The sequence below is a fragment of the Saccostrea cucullata genome, unplaced genomic scaffold (genome assembly GCF_032062105.1).
Source record: "Saccostrea cucullata isolate Sc308-1 unplaced genomic scaffold, CSIRO_AGI_Scuc_v1 ctg512, whole genome shotgun sequence".
Lineage (NCBI taxonomy): Eukaryota > Metazoa > Mollusca > Bivalvia > Ostreida > Ostreidae > Saccostrea > Saccostrea cuccullata.
Window position 1 is genome coordinate 586,652 of NW_026935905.1, and position 27,555 is coordinate 614,206.

The window sequence follows — 27,555 nt, forward strand, 5'->3', positions numbered from 1 at the left end:
TAAAGTGTAATTTTTTGGTTAGATTTTATTTTAAAAAACCATCAACGTAGCACCTCTGAAAACTTTAAATATGATAAGAATATTTAACACATTTTCTGATAAATAGCTGATATACAGAAAAAAATATTAGCTGCGTCTTTTCAGAACCAAAGCAAAGTTTTTAATAAATTTACATGTATTAAAATGACATTGATGAAGATCTTTTGACCCCCCCCCCCAAAAAAAACCCCTCAAAATTAACCTCTTAAGAAATTTAAATATTTAAAATAATTCGTTTTAAAAGTTGAAAAAAGTTTCTACACAATAATTGTACATATATGTAAGCATCGTAAACAATGTCTTTTCGAATATAAAAGGCACATGTAAGAAATATAATATTTATGAACGTATAAAAATAATTTCATTCATATTTGTTGAAAACAATATCTTTTAACCACAGGATAATTAGCAAAATAATCATAAAAAGGGCAATGAAATATATTTCGATTGCCATCCATTTTCATTAAGAAATGGCACTGAAATAAAAAGAAATAAAATTAATGCATTTATCCTTGAGAATTCACAATTTTACTTAAAATACACTTTGAAAGCAAAAAGCAGACGCAATTAACTCATTCTGTAATTGAAATAAATGTAATTTAGAGATGAATCAGGTACTGCTACTTCAGACATTATATTTTTCTAAAGTTGCAGAATATCTAAAGATTTATTTACCATCCGTTCTTGTTTTCCAGCAGATCTTTTTCTCCAATAATGCGGAGGAGATATTCGCCGTCATGACCTGACGTCATACAGTATGGCACGACGACATAACAGCCGTCATCGAGGCTGATCCTCGTTCTTAACTCCCTTGACTCGTACTTGGATTCAGAGTTCAACATAAACTGAAGTTTGGACAAGTGCTTTTTCTCACCATGTTCAGCATTTTTACACTGTGAACAATTAACCCAATACTTATGTTTGTTACCAGTAAAATAAAGATTAAAGAAAAGAACTTATTTCAGCTGAATTCAGAAATAAAATGACTAAAGACTGAAAGTTTTGGTTCACAAAAAACATTAAAATCACAGATAAGCTGTGGTAAGTAGGAATATTCTTAATAAAGTATAAATTACTCTTTTATTTTCCTGTGAGTAAGCAAAAAGATCCGCTCAACAATTCTTATTATAATAATTATATATATATCATTAATGGTCACTTCATTAGATAAGACTGCCTATGAAAACAAGGTATAACAAAATCTTTTTTGTAAATTCTAGTACTAAAGAAATGATCCTAAATTTACTTATACATGTATACCCACCCTGAACAAACTAAATCCAAATTGAACTGGCATATTGTTGGAATGTTCCACACCGTGTCTGTAGTCCTGTAATAGTGAGACCAGCACTAGGTTTTTCTTAGATAAGCTAGGCTGTTGATCCTTGGGATCTCCTTCTTTTTTGGATAAGGCTATAGAGATTCTGGAGCACTTACTCAATACGTCCAAACTGGAAGAAGTTATTCCACTTGTACTTTCTGTATAAAGGCAAATTAACGTTTGTTCTTAAGTTATATATTCAAGGTTCGGCAAAATAATCAAACAAATTTTATAAATCTATTTTTGTCTCCCTTTAGATGCCAAAAAGAATTTCTTGCTCTCATTAAATGGCACTTAAAATGTTCCTTCATTTTTATAAACACAATATATCATTTAAAATATATTTAAGAAATGATTAATGACAATTTGATTGAATAATGTCAATTTGGAATTCTGTATTTTGAACACCATTACACATATACAGATGGTACCTGTTTCTCAAATATTCGGGAAGAATACGGTAGCTACTAAAGTATAGCTTACTAAATGTGCAGTTTTGTATGAAAAAGAAAATGAAACCATCTATTATTTGGCATGGGTTTGTTGAGAATGCCAAATCCATGTTATTTCTCACTGTTTATAACAAGATATTAAGTGACTTACTAGTCCATTTCCCGTGTTGCTCGATAATCTGTTTCCATCCGCCTCTGGGTCGGAAAAAGTCTTTTCGTGTGGCAAGAAAATTGCTCTGTGTAAGTTGAGACACTGAACCTGAAGATCCATACTTAGAGTCTGTTTCACCTGCCGACATTGGTGCACTATGCGGGCGAGAAATGATCACTGAAATGTCCGAGGTACTATTCGAACTATTAAGGTCGAAGGAAACCCTAGTGTTGATATTGTTATATATTTCTTCATGTGGATAGGAATGGTGTTTTTTGGAAGTAAACATTTGGCATTTGATGTTATGTCCCTGCGTCGAGTGGTCAGTTATATATCCAGGATATGATATGTGAGTAATATTCTCTGATGTTACTGTTGCGTCACCGGTGCTGTGGCGTCGACAAGTGTCCATTTTCACAGTAAGATTTGTTTCGGTCACTTTAATTTCGTTGACTTTTTTCTCAGTTTTCTTTACTTTCTCATTGACATGGTTTCTCAGTCTTCCATGATCTTTTGCCTTAAGACTCGATGATCTACGTTCTGAAAGTCTCCTCTGAGAGTGTAAAATATAAACAAGATCAGAAAGATTTTCAGTTTTACAAGTGTATGACCGCATAACACCGAATCCTTCCGCACGGTAAGGATCTGTACCACTGCAAATTATTAGTCCGCCAAAATTACATTGAAAATCATTCAACGTCATCCAGTATTCGTTGTCTTCTTTAGTTTTAAGCGGTGTATATTTCTCGTTAAATTCCTTGTTTACCCCCAACCAAGAGGTGGCATCTCTGAAATGATCATTTTGAGATTTTTTAATTCTCTTCTGTTTCATATGATTTTAGAAACGACAATCATAAAAGCACAAGTATGCAAGAGAATAATATGCATTGTAACTGCAGGTCCCTGCAAAGGTAAGATATTGCGAACAAAATTCCTATATTCAAGTAATTTTTAGATTAAACCAGAAAAGCTTTATAATTTGACTTCAAAATAATAAATTTAATAAATGTTAAAAATTTTGAAATCAATTTTCAACATCAGATGATGTTTATCCTATGTTTAATTTCTTATACATATATACATACATACATATATATATATATATATATATATATATATATATATATATATATATATATATATATATATATATATATATATATATATATATATATATATATATATATATATATATATAGGGTTTCCAATGTTTTGTAGTTCCATAATGAATTTCAGAGATCGAGTTTCGTCGGTTTTTATCCCTGTTACATGACGAGTGGAATTACTAGTACTCGATATGGATAAAAATTATAACCAGGAACTATGCTTAACACATAGGGCAGATATAGCACTATTTTATACATGTACATAAATCCATTTTGTGTTCACTTTGTTTCTTAGACTTTTTAAAAATTTTTCCAATGTACCAAATCGCCACCGTGGTTAAACCAGTCCATCTGGGTCATGAACTCAAAAAACAAATTCACACTCGTTTGTTAGAAATTTTGTACATTATATGCAATATATACTCAACAAAAAAAGAAACGCATAATTTTAACTCATCAAAATGTTTTTGAAAAAGTATATGGAACAACTATCTTTTTTATCATTAAATACCTGTGACCTATTAAAAGTACATCATGGGCTTTTAAATCCCAATTGTTGAATTATTTCCCTTGATTAATAGTGTTTATGAAAATAGTGTTTTGCATGATTTCTTGTAAATCGAGGGTCTACTTTAAATGAAATTTTGCATTTAGAGAAACAATAAACACTCCTATTAAACCCATATTTTTTCTTTGATTGCAATGTTGATGCTGCAATGCCACGCCTAAACAAAGATGAACGCAATAAGGCTCTAACAATGATTCTAACCGGAACTACGCAACTGGAAGTTGCAACTGCATTTGGTGTACATCAATCGGCTTTGCAGCAGTTAAACGCACGTCTCCACCATGCAGCAACAAACACAGATGACAGACCTAGAACTCGCCGTTCGCGGGTTACCACACCCAGAAAGGACCGTCAGATCCTCCATCAGCACCTGCGCAATCGACTGGGAACTGCTGTACAAACTGCTGAAATCAGCATAAAATGCACAAATTGTTCACAAAAGACTGAGAGGAGCTGGTATTCGTGCACTGGAAATCCAATAGCACTTAGAGGTCGCAAAGGACATATGGATTGGTAAAGACGTATGCCTCTAGAATTTGGAGGCGACGTCAATGACATCAACTTAATTTGTCAATTTGGAACATAGGACTTATTTGATGTTCATCACAACACACTCTAAAATCACTTTTTAAAATTAAGATTTAAACTGAAAATTTAGATTATCCTGTTTAATCTGAATATGAGTTTCTTTTTCTGTTGAGTATATATAATACTTATATAATTATATTTTTATCTTCAAGAGTAAGTTGAAGTGTTTGCACTTTATTTGAAGAAAGCATACACGGTATTTAAAAAAAAATTCTGTTAAATATTTAGGTCCCTTAATTTTAGTGTAGAAAGCAAAAATCCACACTTTACCATAGAGATGACAGGATGCACGTAGTTGCATTGCATTAGTATTCACCTTAGTTTACGGGTTTGGTCAGCAAGTAAGATCAGCACGAACGCCATGACCTTTTGTAGATGGATTTTTTGATTAATGATTATATTGCCCACAAGACTGCTGCAACTGTATTTCATTTAATGTAGTACATGTAGTTTAACTAAAACATAGTGGCAACGTTTTACAGTCCTGTTGACAAAATATGTAATAGTAAATTCCAAGTGTAATATTTAAAAAAAAAATCATGTTTCCAGTTTTACTATTGAGTTATATCAATTAATATAATAGAAATGATAATAATACCTGTCTGAGAATTTTCCATTCCATTTTGGTTCACCAGGAAAGAAACACCTTAGTCTTACCACTTCTACTTCCCTTCCATCAATTAGTGGGAACTTTCCAAAAATAATATCATTAAAATATTTTGAAAAACTATTTCTTCATGACAACAGTGCGTTACAGGTGAAGACATGTTTTTCATTAGTAGTAAATGAAATATAATTATAAACAATAAAATTGATAATCTGTGATACTTTTTTTAAAAAAATAATAATCTCAATTAAATCACGCTACACGTCATGTTTTTTTTTTCTTTTAAAAAAGAAATCGGAAATGTAATTTCTAAATAAAGAGAGAAAATAATTATTTGAATTACAATACATTTACAATATCAATATTTTTTTTAGAAACTACGATTTTACATAAACTAATTCGTTGCTTTTTTTTATATGACTATAATACTAATAGAGGAAATAAATCTCCATTAATTGTATGACTTACAGTACAAGGTGTTATTTACTTGAAGGTGCTCAAATTGATTTTTAAATATCAAATACGAAAAATATAATTAAAAAAAAAACGGAGCGGATTTTTCTTTCATTCCACTAGCGCTTATAGAAAAAGAAAGAAATGCGCATAATGAAAGAAAATAATAAAAAATTACTGGGTGATCATGATGGAATTAAGTTGGAATGAAAATTAATCTTGGATAAGCGGGAGGGATAATACTGAAAAAAGAAGCAAGATAAATACGAAGGAACAAAAAAAGCACGATATAGTAGCAAGGGTGAAAATGTTTTATTAATGAAAGTTCAATGACATTTACACTGTCTTAATCTAGATTATACGAGGGAAAGTGATTTAAAAAAACATCTCATGGAAAAAGGACAGGACGGAAATCGAAGGAGATGAAGAATGATGCAGTTTAATAAAATAAAATTCGCAACAATGCATTTAAGTCATAACTGAACGAGAAGATGATGCAATGAGCATGGTCATGAAGTTTGGCGAGAAATGAAAGGCAATCCTGCAATGGAAGGGGGAGTTCGTGCGAGATAGTAGTGGAATGGGCTTGAGTACAACGATTACAAGTATACTTAAGGAATTAACAAAACAAAATCATGGAAACATGAGGACAGAATGGAGCAATAAATATAATTTTATCACAAGGATATCGATAAGATGTCAAGAAGCAAGAATGCAGTTCAGGTATAGTGCAAAATATCGAAGAATTTAAGAGCCATTCTCTATAAGCACCAAAATTTGATGGAAAGCCATGTAGTCACCGATTTTAATAAAACTTTGGTAAATTAATACATACAACTAGTCAATTATACTGGTATATGCAAAATGATGGGATACTGCTGTTTCCATGGAAACCAGCAAGTCATACTTTTGTCACATTTTCTATTATTTCCTTTATAATGTATGTGGCTGAAACTCATAAACGCAGCAACGCAATTCAACAAAACTAATCCTGTAAAAAGATTAAAGATATATAAGTTAACCTTAAAAAAATTGGAGGTGTGTTATTTAAAATAAAGAAAATAAAGCCTTGTAAATTTGCTGTTTTTCAAGAGAAAAGTTCTAAATTTTATCAAGAGTTATTTCCCTTCGTGTAACTCTTTTGTGTTTCCTGCGAAAAAAGGAATGTTTTTTGCCAGCAGAAGACTTTCAGATTGGTTTGCTTCTTCGTTTTTACTACAAATTACACTTGTCAGAAGATGTATTTAATTTGAATTCAGTTGATATGAATAATAAGGACATATTACTAAAAGAATGTGGTATTTTGCCGTCCAGTTCTGATAATAGGGAAATTTGTTCCACACATTTTTCTCAGCCGTTGAAACAAAACAGTGACTGAGTGATGTACGAAGAAGAAATTTGGTGTCAAATGCCATTCCTTATTTTAAAAAAATCTGGTGAATCATAATTCATTCCATGAGAAGCAGAAATCCAACAGACTGATCCCAGTCAATGGTGTACTCAAAATACACAGAGGCTAGAGGACTTGTTCTTCCTGGAACCTGTGAGCATTGTACAGTCAGTGTTTACTAGTATGTATAGTGGAATATTTATTATTTTAAAGTGCACATTTCTGTCTTTGAATAAATGTCCTTATTAGGGTTTAAATAACATGATTAATGTTTAAACAAATGTTAATATAAATTTTGATTTAAACAATGGTTTGGGGGATGCTTAAATTATTTTAACAAGCATATAGTACTTTTAAAAAAAACTACATTAAAACAAGATTTGTATGAATGATATATCTTTTGATTATCAGCTCAAATAAAGTTAATTCAATTTGAACTTTTAGCTCTATGTACCAGCCTGTCTCATGAAGTTGAATGCTCAAACAATATGAAGAGGATGTCCGATGAAAATCTAGCCGACAATCAAAACAGGAAATATGATCAGGTTTGTAATTTATTATTCATTATGCAAGCTATCATTCATAGTTTAATTTGTCGTTTAGAAATTTCATAATAATGATAAACAGTTTAAAAGTAAACAGAAAACAAATTGGAATAAAGATGTCTTTAGTGAAAAAAAAAATTATACAAGACATCATCTAACAATGATTACAAGGTTACTGGTACATACATGATCTATTGGAAATATAGTAATCAAAAATAAATTATATAATTTACACCGAATAATTTAATTTATTTGATCAAATATTTTAGCATTATATATGTTATGTGTATTTTACAAAGTTCCAGGATAAACAATGTTGTAACAGTAAACACTATGTTTTTGTCACTACAGTAGAAGGGGTGCTTATTGTGCTTATTTATTTTAGGCTCAGCCACACCTTTATGAACATAAAGAGCTACTTCATTCAAGGCCATGATATGGACATTTTTCAGAGAAAATAATTTTAAAAACTTTTATTTGCAAACAAAATGCTTATGGTTTAAAATCTTATGTTTATTAATAAGTGAAAAATATGAAGGTCTATATTGCATGGTTAAAATCTTCATAAAACTATTGTCACAACTAAAATGAACAATTTTAGAAGTCAGTCATTTTTTTTTTTTTGAAAATTAAATTAAATTGCAAAATATTTAAGAAATATTTTTTTTTTGATATTTTGACCAATCCTGATCAAATTTAAATAATCCCAAAGACGATTATCAAATTAAAAATACAGACATCATTTTCTTGCCTTGTTTATGTATATATTAGTTACTACTAAGAATTTCATTTGGTTGTCAAGGTCATAAACTTTTTAACCCACATTACATACAATTTTATTTCAACATTTTTTTGTCTTAAAGATCTATGAAACAAAATTATGATGATGCATATTTCCTCATTTTAATTTGCACTACACTGTATTAACCAGCACTGGTGAAGTTTAAACAAGAATAGCAGATCTGATTTTAAAAGAGCTGTAAAAAAAGTATGTGAGCCAATGCACAATAGTAATACCCTCACTCTGATGTGAATATACACTTAGTATCATGTTAATGTTAAACAAGTTCAATAATGGGCAGATGCAGGGAAATAGAAAGATTACAGAAATGAATTTAATCCTGCTATACTGCATGCCTCAGCAAAGAATGTGCTCAAGTTTCAATAATCTGCAATGACTAGTTGCTGAGAAAGTTGTTATAAAAATTTCTTTTGTATGATATGGACAGATGCACAAACAGGAAGTTGACATCAGATGGCATGCCTCAGTAAAGAATGTGCAAAAATTTCAAGCATTTGAAATGAGTAGTTGCTGAAAAACTGACACCAAAAATTTGCTACTGACAGACACATGGACAGACAGACACACAGGGATAAAACAGTATACCACCCTCTCCTTTGAAGCACATGGGAGGGGGGATAATAACTACTGTAGAAGTTCGGGCTATACGGACCGTGGATATCGGCCTGAATAGCTCAGTGGTTAGAGCACCTGACAAGTAATGCAGGGGTCCCGGGTTCGATTCCCGGTAGAAGACTATTTAAGGAGGGAGGAATGTAGAAGTTCGAGCTATACGGACCCTGGATATCAGCCTGGATAGCTCAGTGGTTAGAGCACCTGAGTCCTGACTAGTAATGCAGGGGTCACGGGTTCGATTCGCGGTCCAGCCATATGTTTTCTTCATGCAATTCTCCTTTGCTACTACACTACATTTACATTTATCTATTTTATAATACTTTCAGCTTCATAGAATGTTTCATGTATTTTCAAAGAATTTATAACTTGGTTTAATTTTTGCATATTTTAATCTTTTTGCAGGTTATTGAACAATCTCTGAAAACTGTCAAGTAAAGAGTCAGAGAAATTGTAGATACATGCACAGAAAATGAAGAAAAAACTCTACTGAAACCATGGCTTAGATATCAACATAAAATAACTTCTTTTCTCAAGTATATCTCTTTCCCAAGTATTCCAGAAGTGGATCTTCATCAAATTCAAAGTGAAGTATCACAGGGAGCAAGTGAGATTGTGAAACAGTCTGCCTACAAAAATTAAAAGGGAGGAAAACATCTACACGTGTACCAAAGATGGTTGCACACTATTGTTCTCTATATATTTTCCTTATGATTTTCATGTAGAGTCTTCTGTGTGATTGTTAAGTTGGGTGCAGTAGTAGACTTCTCCTAACCTTGTGTAGAATTTTACAATTTAAATTCTGAGGTAAAATCCTGTTTTTAGTGTTCATTCAGTTATAGTAATGGGCCACTCTCCTTTTTAACAGCTTGATGTCAAAATCTCAAAATCTCTCAACATTGAATGCTTTTCAAATTGTTTTAACCGAATAAAAACGTATCATATTTCCAAAACCAGATTTGTTCTTTTTTTTTTTTAAAAAACAACCTCTTTTTAGCTCACCTGAGCCAAAGGCTCAAATGAGCTTTTCTGATCAAAATTTGTCTGTCGTTGTCGTCATCGTAAACTTATCACATTTTCATCTTCTTCTCAAGAACCACTGGGTCAATTTCCACAAAACTTGCCACAAAATATCCTTGAGTAAAGGGGATTCAAGTTTGTTTAAATGAAGGGCCAATCCCTCTACCAAGGGGAGATAATTATGAATTAATGAAAAATTAATGGCATCTTTTAAAAATCTTTTCAAGAACCATTAGGCCAGGAAAGATGAAACTCATATGGAAGCATCCTCAGGTACATTTTGTAGTTTAGATTCAATTTTCTTTAAATCATGACCCCCAGGGGTAGGGTTGGGCTACAACTGAAGATCAAAGATTTACATAGGAATATATAGGCAAAATCTTTGAAAATCTTCTTCTCCAGAACCACTGTGCCAGGAAAGATGAAACTGATGTGAAAACATCCTCAGGTAGTCAGGTAGTGTACCAGTAGATTCAAGTTTGTTCAAATCATGACCCCTCAATGGACGATTTAAGTTTTTCACAGGAATGAATACACTGGAAATTTTGAAAACTCTTTTTTTTAAGAACCACAAAGCCATGATTGGTCATATATTTAAGTAAGCATCCTCATGTAGTGTTGATTCAAGTTTGTTCAAGTCATGAATGGGAAGTAGGGGCTGGATAGGGTGGGCCATAATTGGGGATCAAAGTTTTGCCTAGAAATATAAAGGAAATTTTTTTTCCCAAGAACAGAATAGCCATGTTTAATCATATTGAAATGGAGGCATTCTCAGGTAGTACAAAGTCATACAGGTTCAAATGAGGGCTCCCAGGGGTAGTGCTGGACCACAATGGGGAGAGATCAAATGAATGAATAGGAAAAAAAATCATCTGCGCAGAAACAGCAAAGGCATTTGTTTTATAGAAGCATCATCAGGTATTTGGTAATTTAAAATTCCAGACTCCAACCCCCATGTAAACTTCTCAATACTGAAATGATTTCTGCGTTATTTCCTAGCCAATGTGCTCAGGTGAGCGATGTGGCCCATGGGCCTCTTGTGAATGAAAAGTATTGCTACTCAAAGAAACGACCTGTCTCAATGAATGTACAGGTGTGTGAAATATGAAAACACTGGCACAGTCGTGGCTAAAGTTAAATGTGGGTCAGACTCCAAGGTCAAGGTGGAAAGGTGAAATAAAAGGTACAAATGAGAAGGCCTTACAAGAAACACACAAGTGAAATATTAAAGTCTTAGCACCAATTGTTATAAATATATGGCCATGGTTAATGCTTTTCAAAAGTACATCAACATCCAAGATCAAAATGTCAATATTGTTTGTATGTTTGGGGAGGCCTTGTTGAATTGAATACAATTATGAAACATAAAGGTCCTAATAGTAACTGCTCAAAAGTTATTCCCAATGTTAAAGTGGGTCAAATTCCAAGGTGAAGGTCAAAATGTAAAATATATATTTTATAAATTCATACATCCATCCAAAGGACTTGTCACAGTAACGTAACGGTATGAAACCCCTAGCACAAAATTTCACGCGTTGTAGACAAGGTAAAAATTTGGTAAATTCCTCCGAAACTGGTCATACTCCAACGTCAATATATCAAATATTTTGGTACACAATGAAAGATCTTGAGGGAATACATAAATTATGTTGAATATGAAAGCCATAGCCTCAACAATATAAAAGTTATGGACAATGTTAACGTTTTTGTGGACAAATAAACAGAATGGTTGAGAGGGCAAAAACTACATGTATATACCCATATTCTTTGATTACTGGGGCATAAAACATGTAAAACACATAATAAACATACCCCGTAAAAAACATCTTTACCAAAGAAAAATATTGAAAGCATTTCAATCTAATTTTGTCTTTCCGCTGTCAAACGAAAAATATGCTTTTTAGTCCATTGTCTAAACACTTGAAACACTGAAAGACTTGTTGCTAAGGAAAATTCAACATGGCTATTTCCATGGCAACTACTCAAATATTTTAGAATAAACTACGATTCATCCCTTTTCTCAATATTGTTTCATATGATGAATAGATGGGGTCTTATTTGAATTACAATGTTACGATGTATCACCCTCTGTCTGATCTTAAAAAGACCAGTATTATTACTATAACTCACACGCATAGAACATTATACAGCATATTATATTAAATGAAAGTTTGAAAGGTTTCCATGACAACTGTGCATGTGCCAATGAACACATTAAAATTTTTTAATGAAATAATCAAATGAATTAATGTTGAGCTAATTGAATTTTTTTTACATGAAAATTGAATATGAAGATCATAATTATGTCTCTTTTGACAACAAAAGCACAATACATGGACATATACAGTTGCTATGACAACTAGCAAAACTTATTTAAAAAATCAAAATTCTGCACTAATATGCGATAGATGTAGATTGATCCAAATTTTAGTTTTCCCAACAATTTTTAATCCAAAAAATATGTATAAACACAAGTAAATCTATCTTGAAATATTTCTGATGTTGCCATGACAACGATTTTGAAAGTCAATTATTTTGGATTTAAGAAAAAACACAACTTTTCTTTTTTTGTATGTTTTTCGTTTAGTTCAAATTCACATTATACTTGATTGAGATGAAAATCTGTCGCTGCATTTTTTTTAAATTTATGCTCAAAAATGTATAAAAAAATGCATTTTTCAAAAAATGGTCAATTTAGCAAAACATTGAGATTTTAGTGATTAAATTAGATACAATGATGATAGACAAATTTAAATAACTTGCATCATTTTTGTTGCTTTCAGTCTTGTTCTTAAACAGATATATTTATTTCATATTCAAATTTTTCGGTTGTTTAATTATTTTTGATTAAAAAATGTCAAAAACAGTGCTGCGAGAGGCGTCTAGGAGGCCATATTTGAGCCATGTATGGTTACCATGGTAACGGAAAAACCAATTAATTTTTTTTTTGCTAAATTTCAAGAAAGGGTGTTGATCAAAATCGGTGACATCACCTTACCACCCATTATTGAGAAATTTTGGTTCTTATAGAGAATGGCTCTTAAAGTATACATCAAAATAATAAATGATGGATGACAAATAGAGCATATTGCTATTCAACGCTTGAATAATTAAAAGAGGAATAACAGTGTTAAAAAATACAAAGTATCATCAAGACAATCTTGGATGAAAACACGCATTATAATCGAGACAGATGAAAAATTTAAAAAAAGCAATCATAAAGGCATATTTGGGGAAGGAAAACAATGAACACAGTGAAAGAAAGTAGCTTTGGCTGGTGTGTAAGAAAGGTACAGATCTTTAGAGGCGATGGAAACAACAAAGAAGAAAGATGTATAACCGGGTAAAATGCAGCATTATGAGTGATGAAGATGATGGAGAATTTAGCGTACACCAAAAATAATGCACGAATGGATACAGATTTGAATGGAAAGAATGCAACCGGGGCTGAGTAACTAATCATTCAAAGAGCAACCTTCCCCCATTATCCATATTGTGTTTCATTAATCCCATGCATTTTCTTTTTGAAAACACCTAGGATAATAAACCGATTTCGATTGGCTGTTTTACTCCACGCCTTCCAAAGTGAACATAAAATGTGCAACACATAATTATATATGTATAATGAGAGAAATGGGTTCCATATCCAGTGTTCTTCAATTACTGTTTTTCTCAAAAGCTTGTTCCTATATTATTTTTTTTTCATTTAAAGAGATAATTGATAAAGCATCATATTTCTCCATAGCTTCAGAAACTGTAGCGTTATGGTTATATATTATAGGTCTGACCATTATGGACAAAGACTAAACTATAAAACCATAACCTACAGTTTCTGCGGCTAAATTCTCTTTGAATAAAAAAAATAACAGAAACTGGAGTTTGAGAAAAATCATTTACTACATGTAACTCCCTCAAGGTATGAAACCTTTCTCCACTGAGTATCAGAATGAAGTGATTCGTGAGTGCAGGTATATAAATCAGCATATAATCAAAATCACTGGAAGTTAGAATATATGTGAAGCATACTCAGGTGAGATGGGGAAAGGAGCACAGTATTTAAAAAAATTGGAAACAGTGTGAGGAAAAAAGAGATGGAGGAAAATTTTATCATGAAACATTCATGTATGTATATGCAAGGAAAGATACAATAATTGTAAGAAAAGTGGGAATCTCATAGCATAATAGAGAAGAATGCAGAGGTGTATTAATGGTGAGGAGCGATACAGAAAAGCTACGAGGAAAAAGAGGACTACGTATACGTAAAACTTTGGGGACGAGACACCTTATCATGTAGACGGAGTTGAATGCTCAATTTTGTTATTAAGAACAGAAAAATATTAATAAGGGGCGAAGTTTTGATGATTTTGCACAATCCTTTTATTAGGAATAGTTCAATACCATATTTTGAAAAACAGATTGGAAATGGAATTGTAAACATTTGTGAATACCTTCGTGACAGCTGTTACAAGGTGCAAATATCTTTTATTATCGAAATCACTTGCTATGTCTTCTGCCTATGAAACAGAAACAAAATCGAACATAATATCAAAAATATCAAAAGATTACCATGTATCTATGTATGTGAAGAAATTCATGTTCCAAAAGTGATACTGTACTTTTGCACTGTGAAATGTTAAAGATGTCATTAACATGAATGAATATAAATTTTGAGTTATCTATATATATATTAAGTGCAATATTCTTAAAAACCATTTCATTCAAATAAAACATAACAACTGACCCCTTCAAAGTTGAATCCGGTCCGAGTGAGTCTTTTCTCGTTCCGCCAGCATACTACCAGTGATCGATTGACTACTGAGCTGTACAGGGTATAAAAGAATTGTTCCGGGGGGTTGACGTCAGGGGTAAAGTATTCACAGATAACACCGGTCAAGTCCGTTAACGCGTCCAGAACATCACCATATTCGATTGTCTCATAGGCCTTATTAAACCTGAAAATAAACCGAAATATACGTATGGTCTCGATTTTCAACGTTTGCACACTCTGCATTTACGTACTTTTTTAAAACTGAAACTTTTTCTGTGAAAATAACTTCCTTTTATATCATTTTTTTTAAGTTTATTTCTAGAATGAATAACATTTTAAAGATAAAGTAGTGCCAACAAGTCTTCAACCATCTGTGCTATACTGGTATGTTCTATCACCACATGAGTTGGTCTGGTAATATCTCTACGTTTATTTTGAACGCCTACGTCTAAGAAGCTATACTTGCTTAGCGTATGCCTTTTCCAGAAGGGCTCCCCAGAATTCTGGTGGCTCTCCCCGAGCATTACAGTACATCAACTTTCCATCTAGAACGGGAAGATTGTCGTCAACCGTGGTCTCCACCCAATTCCCAAACCGCCAAAAGTTAAAATGAAAGGCCCCTAAAATTGTTGTGAATTAAGAACATGCATAGAGTCATCATTCCTCAGCGTGCAAAATAAGAACTTATAGTTTTTCCAACTAAATTTTATCTAAACTTATATTTTAAACGTGACATTTTGTTAAATGCGTAGAATCATAAATTTTTATTCAAATTCCGAACATTATAATTTCAAATAATTTAATGGCATGAAAATATTTGGAATTTCAAATACACGCACCTTAACAAGGAATTTTGGGAATTTCAAATAACTTGATTATGAAAAAAAAAAATATTGAAAAAAGTACATCTGATAACAATCTAATTAGAAATACTGAAAGAGATTTAATTAAGTGATGATTTATTTTTTTAAATGTTTTATTTTTTTTTTATTTACCAATGTACTCTTCGTCGAAGTTCTGTTCACAGTTTCTATAACCAGGGATGACTTTTTCCATATAACGAACGGCTAACGAGAGCACTTGAATAGCAGCTTCAAACCATGCTCGCTTCTTAAAATGTTTCCATGGAAACTCAACATTCCAAACTCCGCATACACCTGCGAATGTTCCATTTGGATAGATATCCTACATAAAAAAAAATAATCTTCAACACAAGTTGCATCAGTATTGGAAAAAGCATCTTATTGTTCTAGATTTGCACTTATAGCTCAAAGTTCGTGGTTGACTTCAGGTTAAAAAAAAAAAAGAAAGAAAGAAAGACAAGTCAAATCATCTTCAGTGAAAAGGGTGGAATGGGAGGTCTTTTTTACCAATGAATAAATGTAATTGACTGACATTGAAATTGACTAACTTGATTAATGGTTAAAACATTACTATTATAATCATCATTTTAACTCTTTTAACTCAATAGTCTATAAGGACTTTTAAAGCCTTGACAGCTTGGAGGTAAAGTATTACGTCGTATAACATGTGTGACCAGACAAGGGACTCTTCTCTTGCTTTCTAGGCATCTAATCCCACATCTGAAATATCCAGGTGTCCGTGTTTTATGCGCTCTTCAAATATTTGTTTTACAGAGATCAATCTCTGTTCGTTACCTTCATCTTTTTTATTAAGCAAAAGGCAGCAAATTATTATTTTTACATGTATATACTAGAAGTTTAGTGCATTTCCAAGTAAGGATTTGAAAGTAATAACATGACTCATTGAAACGATAGGTGATACTACATGTACTATAAACAAAAATATATATTTTTTAAATTAACCATTTACGGTTTACTGAGTTGTAGCCTAGTTACCAATATCATTTTTTGAAAGTTAAAAAGGAAGACCCAATGGCAAAATAAAATATGTTTTTCTCGAATGGTAGAGGAAGACGTCAAAAGTAAGCACAACAGGTCCCTGCATCAGTAATCTATTGAAACAGATGGTTTATCGAGTACGGCAATCGAAAATCTATTGTAAGGAAGTCGTAGAGAATTCACTCACAGAGATAGCGCGGACTAAAGAGCAATGACATAACCGAATTAAGAAACGTGAAACTGAATCGTGGTTATATGTGTCTCAAACTTGTAGAATTTGATATGTTTGTTGTATTTAATGCACAAGCATGCGTTTAATATACTCCAATTTTTAGAGATTTTTCAGAACTCACATTTTGCATTTGTTCAGAATGATCTCATGACAAAAAAAAGTAAGTGTGTACTTATAAAAACGTGAAAAACGGATTTTTTCCTCCATTTTTCATTGACACAAGTCTATTGTTTGAAGAAATGTACGTTAACTTTTCAGAGCGTTCTTTATACATCAGTGTAATCTTAATCAATTCTTTTGTAGAAATAATCGGTGTAGACGCCTAAAGGATTTGTGATCTTCAAGGTCTTGTGAAAGTACGTATTAGTAAGTCGCGGGAAAAAAAAATTAAATTCTAATGCACAACCATAACACTTTCCTTATATTTCAATTAACAATACTACATGTGAATACTTTCATTGTGTAAATAATCCAGACTTTGTATCAATTTACAAGTGTTATAATTATGCCTTATTGCATTATATAGCATGCACACATCAAAAACGGGGCATTACTCTAACATAATCTATCCATATAAAGGTTGTTGTACAATGTTTCAAAATACTTTTTTAATATAGTTAATTTCTAATTTCAATTCCAATTTCAGAATGTACAGCATTTTCCTCACAAATAAACTCACCAAAGGTCTTGAAAATTTGGTCCTTTCGTATCGATCATCTCCTATATAGACGTAAGTCAGTGACGAAAGATCCGGCGGAAACGAAGGGTCCACAAACAGTTCATGTTTCCCGCGCTGTCGTTTCATTAGTATAGTCTGCTTCAGTTTGTCATAGTTCTGGTAGGGAACTTCGCTGCTATGTCGATTTCCGGCCATAGAGAAAAATTTATTCTGTTAGAAAAAATGCATAAATTAAAAAAATATACGATATGTTTATGTATAATTATACCTATTTCTTTGTAGATCTTTGAAATAGATATATATATAAGGTTAGGGATGATCTGTTCTCCGTTATGCAATTTTCCAATTAACCATGTACTTTTATCTTGCCTCTGATAAAATTCTATAAATTTCATTGGTCGAGAGGAATATTGTATAAACCATATCATGTTGTCTTCTGACATCATACAGTTCATATCCCTCCCACCCCTTCCCTGCCTTCTTCCATTTTCCACATGACCCACTGATCAGATATCAATCCTATACACATTTCCCTACTTGTTTGTCAAATGCATTGTCTATTCCACGAGCTGAAAAAGCATTTATTTGAAAAAAAAATTACATTACATGTAAATGTACATTACTATAATAACTTGTGTAAATGTTCAATCTAGCTAAATTTTTTCTGCATTATTCAAGGTTTTGGATCTATGAATTGGTAAATTCATAACAATTCATGGCAATTACAATGCATTTTTTCCAAAATGTGATAGACAGAAAACCATGTTGTAGTTGTGTGTGATACATGGTTCACGAGTGAGACGGGTATATTTTATATACCCCCTACTCGTGAAATTTGATATAATTCTGACACACGAGATCCTGACATTAAATCCACACCCAACTTTTAATTTATTAAATATCCTAACGTATATATATACCAGTATATATTTATACGCGTTAATACGTAAAACATGTCCATATATATGTCATACTTTGGCATTTTATCTAAATGCATATTAAAGCTGAACACGATTCGTAAAAAGAATGCGTCCGCCATTTTTGTTCGGAGAATCGCTATACCTTCAGACCCCTATATTGACTTATACAAAATTAGCAAAAACAAGCTGCGGTGAGCTTGCATATAAGCATAAGAATACATAAATGACTTTATCACTGTTCAGTGTAATCAGTCGACACCGGTGTAGACGGACGTATTCAATACAGCACTCAGTAGCGACAATAATAATACTTCGTCAAATGCAGGAAAGGAAGATACCAAAGAAACTTACAATTATAGGTGTACTGGTCAGTGCAGTATACAAACAAACAGACACACGTAGCTGCAATAAAATGTAAACAAAGGTAATGCAAGATAACCAGCACGAACACGGACCGCCATTCCACGCCGGTACCCGTGACAATTAAGCAGTCAGTGTGACGAATCTAAAGAGTATACCCTGAGGCCTGTTCAGCAGAGCGAACGTTCGCAAGCGCTCGCCAAAATTCCTTATACCTCCAATATTAATTTTGGCGAGCGCTCGCGAACGTTCGCTCTGCTGAACAGGTCTCTGGTGTTGATGTATCGTAGATTATGATATCGAAAATGGCGTATTCCTATTTACGAGTCTTGCTCAGCTTTAAAAGAAAAAAGATCCTTATACCAATAGCAGACGACAAAATATTTAAAACATCTAGATAGATTATAAGATACATGTACATGTAAGTTTTTTAAGGTTCAGCATACCTATGGTCACTCATAAAAGGTTTTAACATGTGTGTTTTTCCAAAAGAAATTTAATATTTGATTAAAAATTAAAGTGTATATCATTCCAGCATACCATGAGAGGCATATGACAGAATCAGTAATTTAAAGGGGTGATTCTGTAAATGATTGATAATTATCTATCCATATGTGAGTTTCTCATCTTAACAGATGGTAGATAAGCCTTAGATGAAAGCAATCACAATTTCCATTATTAAAAGAGAAAGAGGTGATCATCCCTCTTTTGATATAGTATAAAATACAATAAGGTGATGTGTATAATGTTATAATATTTATGATGATAGCATATTTAATTAAAATGATGATACTTTTTTACACGTATTCCAGGAATACCTCCATCTTAGCTTTTTTTTTTTTACCTTGAACATCAATTTTGGTTGGTATTTTTACACTAGATCTCAATATAAGCTATTATTTTTACAAAAAAACCCGGTCTTGGCTGTTATTTTTATTAGAGAGAACCTCAATCTAAGCTGTTACTTTTACAGTATACCTTAATCTTGGCTGTTATTTTTACACACGAACTCAATCTTACCTGTTATTTTTGAAGAGGACCTCAATCTTAGTTGATATTTTAAATAGGCCCTCAGTTGTAATTGTTATTTTAACACTAGATCTTAATCTTATACTTTATTTTTCCATTGCATTTCAATCATATAGGTCCAATGGGCCGGGTGTAATGTATATACGTTTATATTGTATCTATTTGTTGATATGAAAAACTAAATATATACATGTCACTATAATAAAATATTTACTTACATTCTTAATTTTAGCTGTTAGTTTTACATATGACCTAAATCTGACTTAGTAATTATTTTTACGAAGGACCTCAAGCTTAATTGTTACATTCACAGAGAACCTTTAACTTAGCTGTTATTTTTACACGACCTCAATTTTAGTTGTTATTTTTATATAGGACTTCAACTTGCCGTCATTTTTAAAGAGGGTTAATCTTGGTTGTAAATTTTAAAGAAAACCCCAGTTCAGTTGTTATTTTAGCATAGGATCTCAATCTTACTTGTGTTATTATTAAGTACAATAGACCCCAATGTTAGCAGTTGTTTTTACACAAAATCTAAAGCTAAGCTGTTACTTTTACACAAGATCTCAATTTTATATTTTTTTTACATAGGTTCCCAATCGTAGCTGTAATTTTCACAATGGGTCTTAATCTCAGTAGTATTTTTTTTCTAAATCTAAACTGTTATTCATTCTTGGTAATTATTTTTTTTTGAACATATTTTATTGAATGAATCCAAAGGATTGGAAACAAATTTTTTCAAGTAATTATTTTTACAAAGGACCTCAAGCTAAATTGTTATTTTTACAGAGAACCTCAAACTTAGCTGTAATTTTCACAGTGGATCTCAATCTTAGCTGCAATTATTTTTCAAAAAATCTTAATCTTAGCTGTTTTATAACAAGAAATTTCTATCTAAGCTGTTATTTTTACACAGGACCTCAATGTTAACTGTTATTTTCACACAGGCTGTCCTTTTTTATGAAAATTTAATCAGCTGTAAAAATATGCTTCATAAAAATCGAATTCTTAAATCACTATCATGGTTGTTGTCAAGCCATTGATTTGTGTCCTATATCGATGAGCCCTGGCTTTGTTCTATCGTCATTAAAATTCACTTCCGTATCTTAAAAGAGGAAGGTGTTTGAACAGTACTGGGAGTGGTCTGTTGGCGGGAAGCATAGCAATGGGCAGGCGACAGTTTATAATACACGACTCTCAGGCTTAGAAATGCCATCGTGTATAAAAAAAACTGTATTGTTCTTTTTCTGTGAACAATAATAAAGCTTATAAAATTTCATGTACTGTTGACAAGATTTTGTTGTTAATTAGTTCTAATAACTTAAGTAGAAGGCACAATAAATTCTTCTACCAACAACGACAGATGGATTGCCATGGCAAGTTTAAGATCCCTATGAATATTAATAAGAACAAAAGTATTCTAAAATTAATTGTTTTAAGAGAAAACTAAACTGTTCCAAGGACCATATTTGTCGCCTATGTGTATGAAAGCAACAATATGATGAAAAGAAAATGTTGAATATAATTTAACTTCTGGTCCCGGGAATATAAATAGTACTTCAAAAGTCTAAGTTTTTAAGATAGAAACCATATGAAGTTAGAAATGTTATTATAAGTCTGTTTCCTTTTCATATTGTTAATTTTAGTTTTCAAGAATCATATTCTAACGAATGAAGTTTTTACTCGTTTAAGACGGCTTTGTGATCCTGGGGTCTAGGCCCAACTTCTACGCTAAAACAGATTAAATGATTACTTAAAAGAAAACTATACCCACGAGCAAGTGTTCTTTTATATTTGTTCCTAGATTATTTAAGTGAAAACTCTTAATTTTCATTGCACAATAACCATACTCCAAAAGATTGATTGTCTACTGCAAATGTGTACGAGGAGTTGAAGGAAGAAAATACTGTGACAAACAGACGGGCGGACAGGCAAACCAAGTTAATAAAAAAAACTACATGTAAACATGTACATGACACCGAAAGAGCGTACAGTGTCCGTTAATAAGGAGAAGGATAACAAATACACATATAATAAATTTCAAAGTCCTTTTATTGATGGCTAAATGCACTACTTTTGTATTTATATGAAAAGTAGGTTTCATAGACAGGTTCATTAAGTGGTTTAGAAATATTGTTTGGCATGAACGCCTACTCATGTCTGCTATAAAATATTGAGGATATGTGGATAATAAGAAATTCCTTAAAAATGTTTGAAACACACTGCATCAAAGACCGAATCGAGTTTTGATTATTCCTCAGGATCTTTATTTTTCATTAAAAAATTCTTTTATATAAATCAGAACATTTCAAACTAGTTTTTACCTGTCATAGAAGTATTGGTAAGAAGATGCCAGACCAAAATGATCCCTGTGTGAAAGATCTTTTAGGACACGCATGATTCAAACTTCTTTTTTACAAATCATGAAAAAAAACCAAACAATTTAAGTCATATTGATATTTGTAAAATAGATAAGTTAAACCGCATTGATTTTATTTTTTTTAAGGCTAATGTCCTATAAACTGCATGGTAAAAAGTCGTATATATATATATATATATATATATATATATATATATATATATATATATATATATATATATATATATATATATATATATAATATATATAGCACTATATATGACCAACGACACGAACAATAAAAATTTATATCTATTTATTAGGAAAAAAGTTAAAAAGATGACAAAGGAAAAAGAGAAACAAAAACAATAGCTTTGAATAGCATAGAATTTACAATTTCTTAATTAAATAGTTTAGAAATATTGTTGCATCATATATGGTCAATATCCATGCATCCGTTTTTTGTTTGTTTTTTTTTAATCATTTGTCGATCTTAAAACCATATATGATACATTTGTAATAAGTTCATTTAACCATTAAAAAAAAACTCTATTTGTTTTAGGTGGGATCAGGTGCCATGGAGGAGTGAGTATCCCCTGCTGAACGACCACACCCGCCGTGTGTTCCTGTCATGTTCGGGAAAAAACGGGAAAAAAATACGTTGACATTTCAGAGTGTAAATAAATCGTGTTACAAAGATATCAAAAAATTTACACCAATAACCGATTTGCTTACCCACCGACTCCATAAAAATAACATATACACATTTTAAAGTTAATTCAACTATGGAAACGTGAGGTTTTTCAAGTTCAAAATCGGTGAAAGTTTTAATTTGAATGAAAATAACATATATCATGTATATCACTCAATCACGTTTTTTAAAAATATTTTTTAAATCAAATATGCCATATATAGCTTTAATACGGCAACGAATATTTCAGTTTCATACAAGGTTATTAATTCAAATCAAAATTTTGTGACAATATTTTCTAAGTCGCACTAAAGATTCTATTTTCTATCTGAAATATGATATTTTAGGATGATCAGACTCCCGATGTTTTGTTCTCAACAGATTAAGAAAAAATATCTGTCTACAAGAGGATATAAAGGTCATAACAAGAACATATTTGTGCTTTCGAACATGATCACAGTCTGAGGTTTGGGATATGTAAGGAAATGAGTAGAATTAAAATATTAGACGATTTATATGCGTGTAAAGGAAAGATCAGACTTTATTTAATCTAGAACATAGTTTGCCATTTTGATTTGATAGATAATACAAAGGAACAATCAATCACTAGTTACTAGCAGTATTTTGCGCGAATTACACACGCAAAGTCAACAGAATGATCACTAACGATGCAGTGGTGTGAAATAAACACTGTACTTTATTGAACTGGAATATAACAGTGCATGTTCTATTATTATTTACTGTCACCTGTAATAGAGCAATATTAAACAAGCTGTCATGGAAACCGTTTTCAGTTGTCTTTTATTAATTTTATTAATAATATGTCGTTCGTTTTACATTTTGTAATGAGCGGCACCAAAGTAATGGATAGCGTAAATCATATTTTGTATATAAAGTTTCAATTATTTCAAACAAAACACTTTTTGTTTTATTTTTAAAAGCTATTTTTAAATTGTACACGACAAACAGTATTTTTTTTATTAAAATGGTATTAACCGAATTGATAAAAGATCACAAATAAATTTTATATATATATATACTCAATTCTCATTATATCGCGGGTTCCATTGTATCGCGGTATATTCCAAAAAATTAGATACATAGCCCATGTGATTTTTGTATAAAGCTATCTGTCTGTCACCTGAATGTAAATTTTTGTGATGATAAAATGAATGGAACATGCGTCGGAAAAGTTTGTATTTATATAAAACGTAATTTTTACCGATTTTCATTTAATCTAGTAAAAATCCATGATAAAGTTCATATTTTGAAAGTCTTTAGTTTGTATAATTGTTATATTTTTATGCAGAATTACATCGTAAATTTAAAAATTAAGATTGAAGTCCATGTCAACCACAAGTTTCCATGTTTTCCTATGAGACTCTCCAATTTAGGAGGCAAATAAGACTTATGTTTTAAATATATATATATATATATATATATATATATATATATATATATATATATATATATATGATAAAAAATTTACTTTTTAAGCAAAAGCTTTTAAGTACCGCGATATAATGAGACACCAGTATATATGAAATAAGGTAACAATTTACTTCATGGCTTCAGTAAAGAACACTTTCCGAAATATTTTTATCAAGGATTCAAAGATTTTAAAAATTACTCTGGTATATTTGAGAATTTAAGAATCACTCTGGTGTTTTAAAGAATTTAAAAATTACTCTGGCGTATTTAAGAATTGAAGAATTACTCTGGTGCGTTCGCTGTATACAAACAAGAAGATATCATTATACGTCTTATGCCATTCTAAAAGAAAATTAAATGGATAATTTTTTTCTTCATACTTAAAAATGCTGCTCAAGATTGATCTGAATTAATTAAGCGTAATAAATACAAGTACCGTGTGTAATAAAAAGAATATCTTTTTTATGATCATTGGACATAAAAAGGTAAACAGAAATTAATGCCTCGGCTCTTCATCTCGCTAATTAGCGTTTACATATCGATTTAGATTTGAAATTTATTGTTCTAAGCACTTACCTTGACAAGAAAAAAAGACAACGATGAAGGGGAGGGTCACTGAGTACTCTCAAAAAACTCCCCCGAGAGAGAGATACACAAACTACGATGTTGACTCATGGCGGGTTTCTTCGGGCTATGGTCTGAAAAGAGAGAGAAAAAAAAATAAATCTCTCTTCCTTCTCGTAGAAGAACAGTAATGACTGAGCACAGTTATCAGGATCAGAGAAGAGAGCTCTCGACACATCTGTTCGCCGCCTGAAACGGATCGATATTTTTCTATGTCACAGGTAGGGTAGGTGTATATAGGAATCCGCGCGGTTGTACTATGTATAATACCTAACCAACACTATATTTATATCACCCTTCTCATATAACCGCTGTATACTTTCACACCAGTGTCTTTTTATTGGAATTATGTAAATTTATGTCTCAATGTACAGCTGTTGTGATATACATTCTCATCCTTTTGTCAAGAAATGAAGTCGAATTAGCGACAATGACAATGTTTTTATTTTTAATATTGCAGCTTTTTACATGTAATAATAGGTCCATACATGTATGTAAATATTTTTGTTTTATTGAATATGAAATAAATAATTGAAATTGAAAACGTAATTTTTTTTTATTTGATGAACTATCCCTTGAAAGGATGACGCTGAAGAATCGCTTTTCCCGAACGACTTGCGGTTGGAAACACAATTTCAAAAACATGTAGTTTAAACCTTGTAAAAGAGTATCCACACTGAAAAAAAAATGAAAGTGAGGATCGCCGTACCCTTTTGCAAAAAATAAGGTCCCTCTTAAAACGAGAAGAAATGTCATGCAGATCAGGGTCGTATGAACTGGGAGAAGCAAGGAAGGCAAAGTAATCTATCGCACTATAATTTAACTTTAGAAAATAAGACTAATTAACTTGCATTTGTGTTCCTCAATAAGTTTTTCAATTTATAATCTTTACATAGGCCGAGCTTATTTGTAAACAATATTGCCCCCAAAATTATGTATGATATTTTAGGGGCCTTTAAATATTTTCTGTAACGTTGTGACCCTCACCTAATTCTTGAAATTTCTTCATATGAAAATGCATAGATATGTAAAGTATAAAAATAAAGAATATTAGTGTTTGAAAATTAACCGAAAGAAAAAAATTATCTCAGATTCCACAAATTATTTAACTATGTGCATGTATATGTCTCGATAAACAATGTAGTAAGGCGGATATGCAAAGATATATTATCGCGGTTGTGTGTGAATTAGTTTGTCCTTGTACAAAACAGAATTGACGTAATTTACATTGGGATTGATGTCGAAGGTTATGTTGTTTTATATACTAGTATATGATCTGGAGGGGGAATGGTTCGCTTTGCGGGGCTCTTAAAAGTTAAAAGTTAAAAATGTAAAGTGTAAACGAAATATAATGTCAAATACAAGTACACAAAAGAGATCAGCTGAAGAAAGAAATTAAAATTTTTGTTGGGAACAAATATATGCATGTTCGTAATTTCGTATGATAAAAAAAAATTTGGTGATCTTATTGCTATTTCAGAATCTATTTATATGTTGGGGAGGCCGCAGGTAATAGAATTGATTTTGAACCTGTTGTGTAGTAGAAATCTAAGTTTGTGGTGGTGGTGGTTTATTGTTCTACATTTTGCCAGAATTTTACCTCATATACATTAAGACAATATTAAATATTTTTTAAACCAACCGTAACCTTAATTCTCTCAGTGCTAGGAGGCAAACAAGTCCTTTACATCTTTCTCCCACTGGGGCTGGTCTAAGGCTGTACGGCGTCCAGTCTTCCAAGACTTCCAGACCGCATTATTTCGCTCTACCTCCACCATCCATCACCGTGACGGTGTTGTCTTGAGGTGGCCTCGCTTCCTCCCTGCCCCCCATAGGTGTCCATCCGAGGGCTACAACACAGTCATCTGTTGCATCCTTTTTAAGCACATGACCGATCCAATTCAATCTCCTCCTCTCCTCGCCACTGATGTTTTCGACTTCTGCCATCTCCAGAACTGTCTTATTTGGGATATGTTGTTGCCATCTGACCTTAGGAATCCTTCTGAAGACTTGGTCTGAAAGGAGTCAACCTTCTTTTCCTCTGTCTTGGTAAGCTTCTAGGTCTCACATCCATATAACAATATAGAGAGGACCAGGCTCCTGAAGAGGGAGACTTTTAACTTTTATTGATGCCTGTGGTGTTCCAGATGTTGGTTAAACTCCTGAAGGATAAGCTGGCCAGTGCTTTTCTCTTCCTGATGTCAGCAGTTCCTCATCTCGGCAACTTCACTGTCCCCGACTTTCAGACTGGTTTCACTCGTGCTGTTTATCTTCATCACTTTGCACTTCTTGGCATTCAGCTTCATCCCAAATTTTTCTGAGTTTTCTTCTAGTTTTGATGTCTTGGACTGAAGGTGGTTCATTGCTTATGACAGAAAGGTAACGTAGTCCGCAAAGTCACGGTCTTCAAGCATAGAGGTGAAGTCCCCCCTATTCCTGTTCTCTTTTCTCTGACATTCTGTTGCATCACCCAGTCTATCACTAGGATGAACAAGAAACCTGACATATAGCATCCTTGTTTGTTACCTGTCATCACAGGAAAAGGGTCTGTAGTCTCGATATCATCAATCACTGGACACTAAAAATCGCCATATAGGGCTTTGACCATCTTAAGTTTTCTGGTATTCCATATTTCTTCACGACGACCCTGTCTCTGTGCACCGAGTCAAAAGCTTTCTAAAAGTCCACAAAATTGATGTACATGGTAACATTCCTCTCTTTGACTTACCCCAGGGTGTTGAGGAAGAGGATCTGATTAAAAGTCCCTCTCCCTCTCCGGAACCCTGTAGGTTCTTTCCTAAAGGGGTTGTCACCTCTAGCCTGTATTCTTTTGATGAGGCTTCTGCTTAATATGTTGCTGGCTACGGCAGCAATGTCACTCCCAGAGCCAGCTTTTGCAGTCCTGTAAGCTGCCTCTCTTGGAAATTTTGTAGATCAGACCTTTGG

At 32.3% G+C, this 27,555-nt stretch overlaps 1 protein-coding gene and 1 long non-coding RNA gene across 2 annotated transcripts; one reads left to right on the plus strand and one right to left on the minus strand.

Annotated features, from left to right (window-relative positions):
- Nucleotides 1-710: 710 nt before the first annotated feature.
- On the minus strand, nucleotides 711-17,395 carry LOC134244163 (calpain-3-like). Its single transcript, XM_062726430.1, has 9 exons — nucleotides 17,196-17,395; nucleotides 15,418-15,607; nucleotides 14,889-15,042; nucleotides 14,396-14,606; nucleotides 14,103-14,168; nucleotides 4,824-4,915; nucleotides 1,964-2,751; nucleotides 1,304-1,518; nucleotides 711-932 (listed from the first exon to the last, which is right to left on the minus strand). Exons 1-9 carry the CDS (start codon nucleotides 17,388-17,390, stop codon nucleotides 711-713), a joined length of 2,133 nt encoding a protein of 710 aa, XP_062582414.1. The 5' UTR covers nucleotides 17,391-17,395.
- LOC134244162 (uncharacterized) lies at nucleotides 6,529-7,649 on the plus strand. Its single transcript, XR_009987172.1, has 3 exons — nucleotides 6,529-6,828; nucleotides 7,120-7,220; nucleotides 7,606-7,649. It is a non-coding gene; the product is annotated as an uncharacterized LOC134244162 (long non-coding RNA).
- Nucleotides 17,396-27,555: the final 10,160 nt, after the last annotated feature.

Coding starts and splice junctions, on each gene's coding strand:
- LOC134244163 (XM_062726430.1), bottom strand. CDS start 17,390: ATGGCCGGAAATCGACATAGCAGCGAAGTTCCCTACCAGAACTATGAC. Junction 1,519..1,963: donor GCAACACGGGAAATGGACTA/GTAAGTCACTTA, acceptor GCCTTTATACAG/AAAGTACAAGTGGAATAACT. Junction 933..1,303: donor TTGGATTTAGTTTGTTCAGG/GTGGGTATACAT, acceptor AATTGTTCACAG/TGTAAAAATGCTGAACATGG.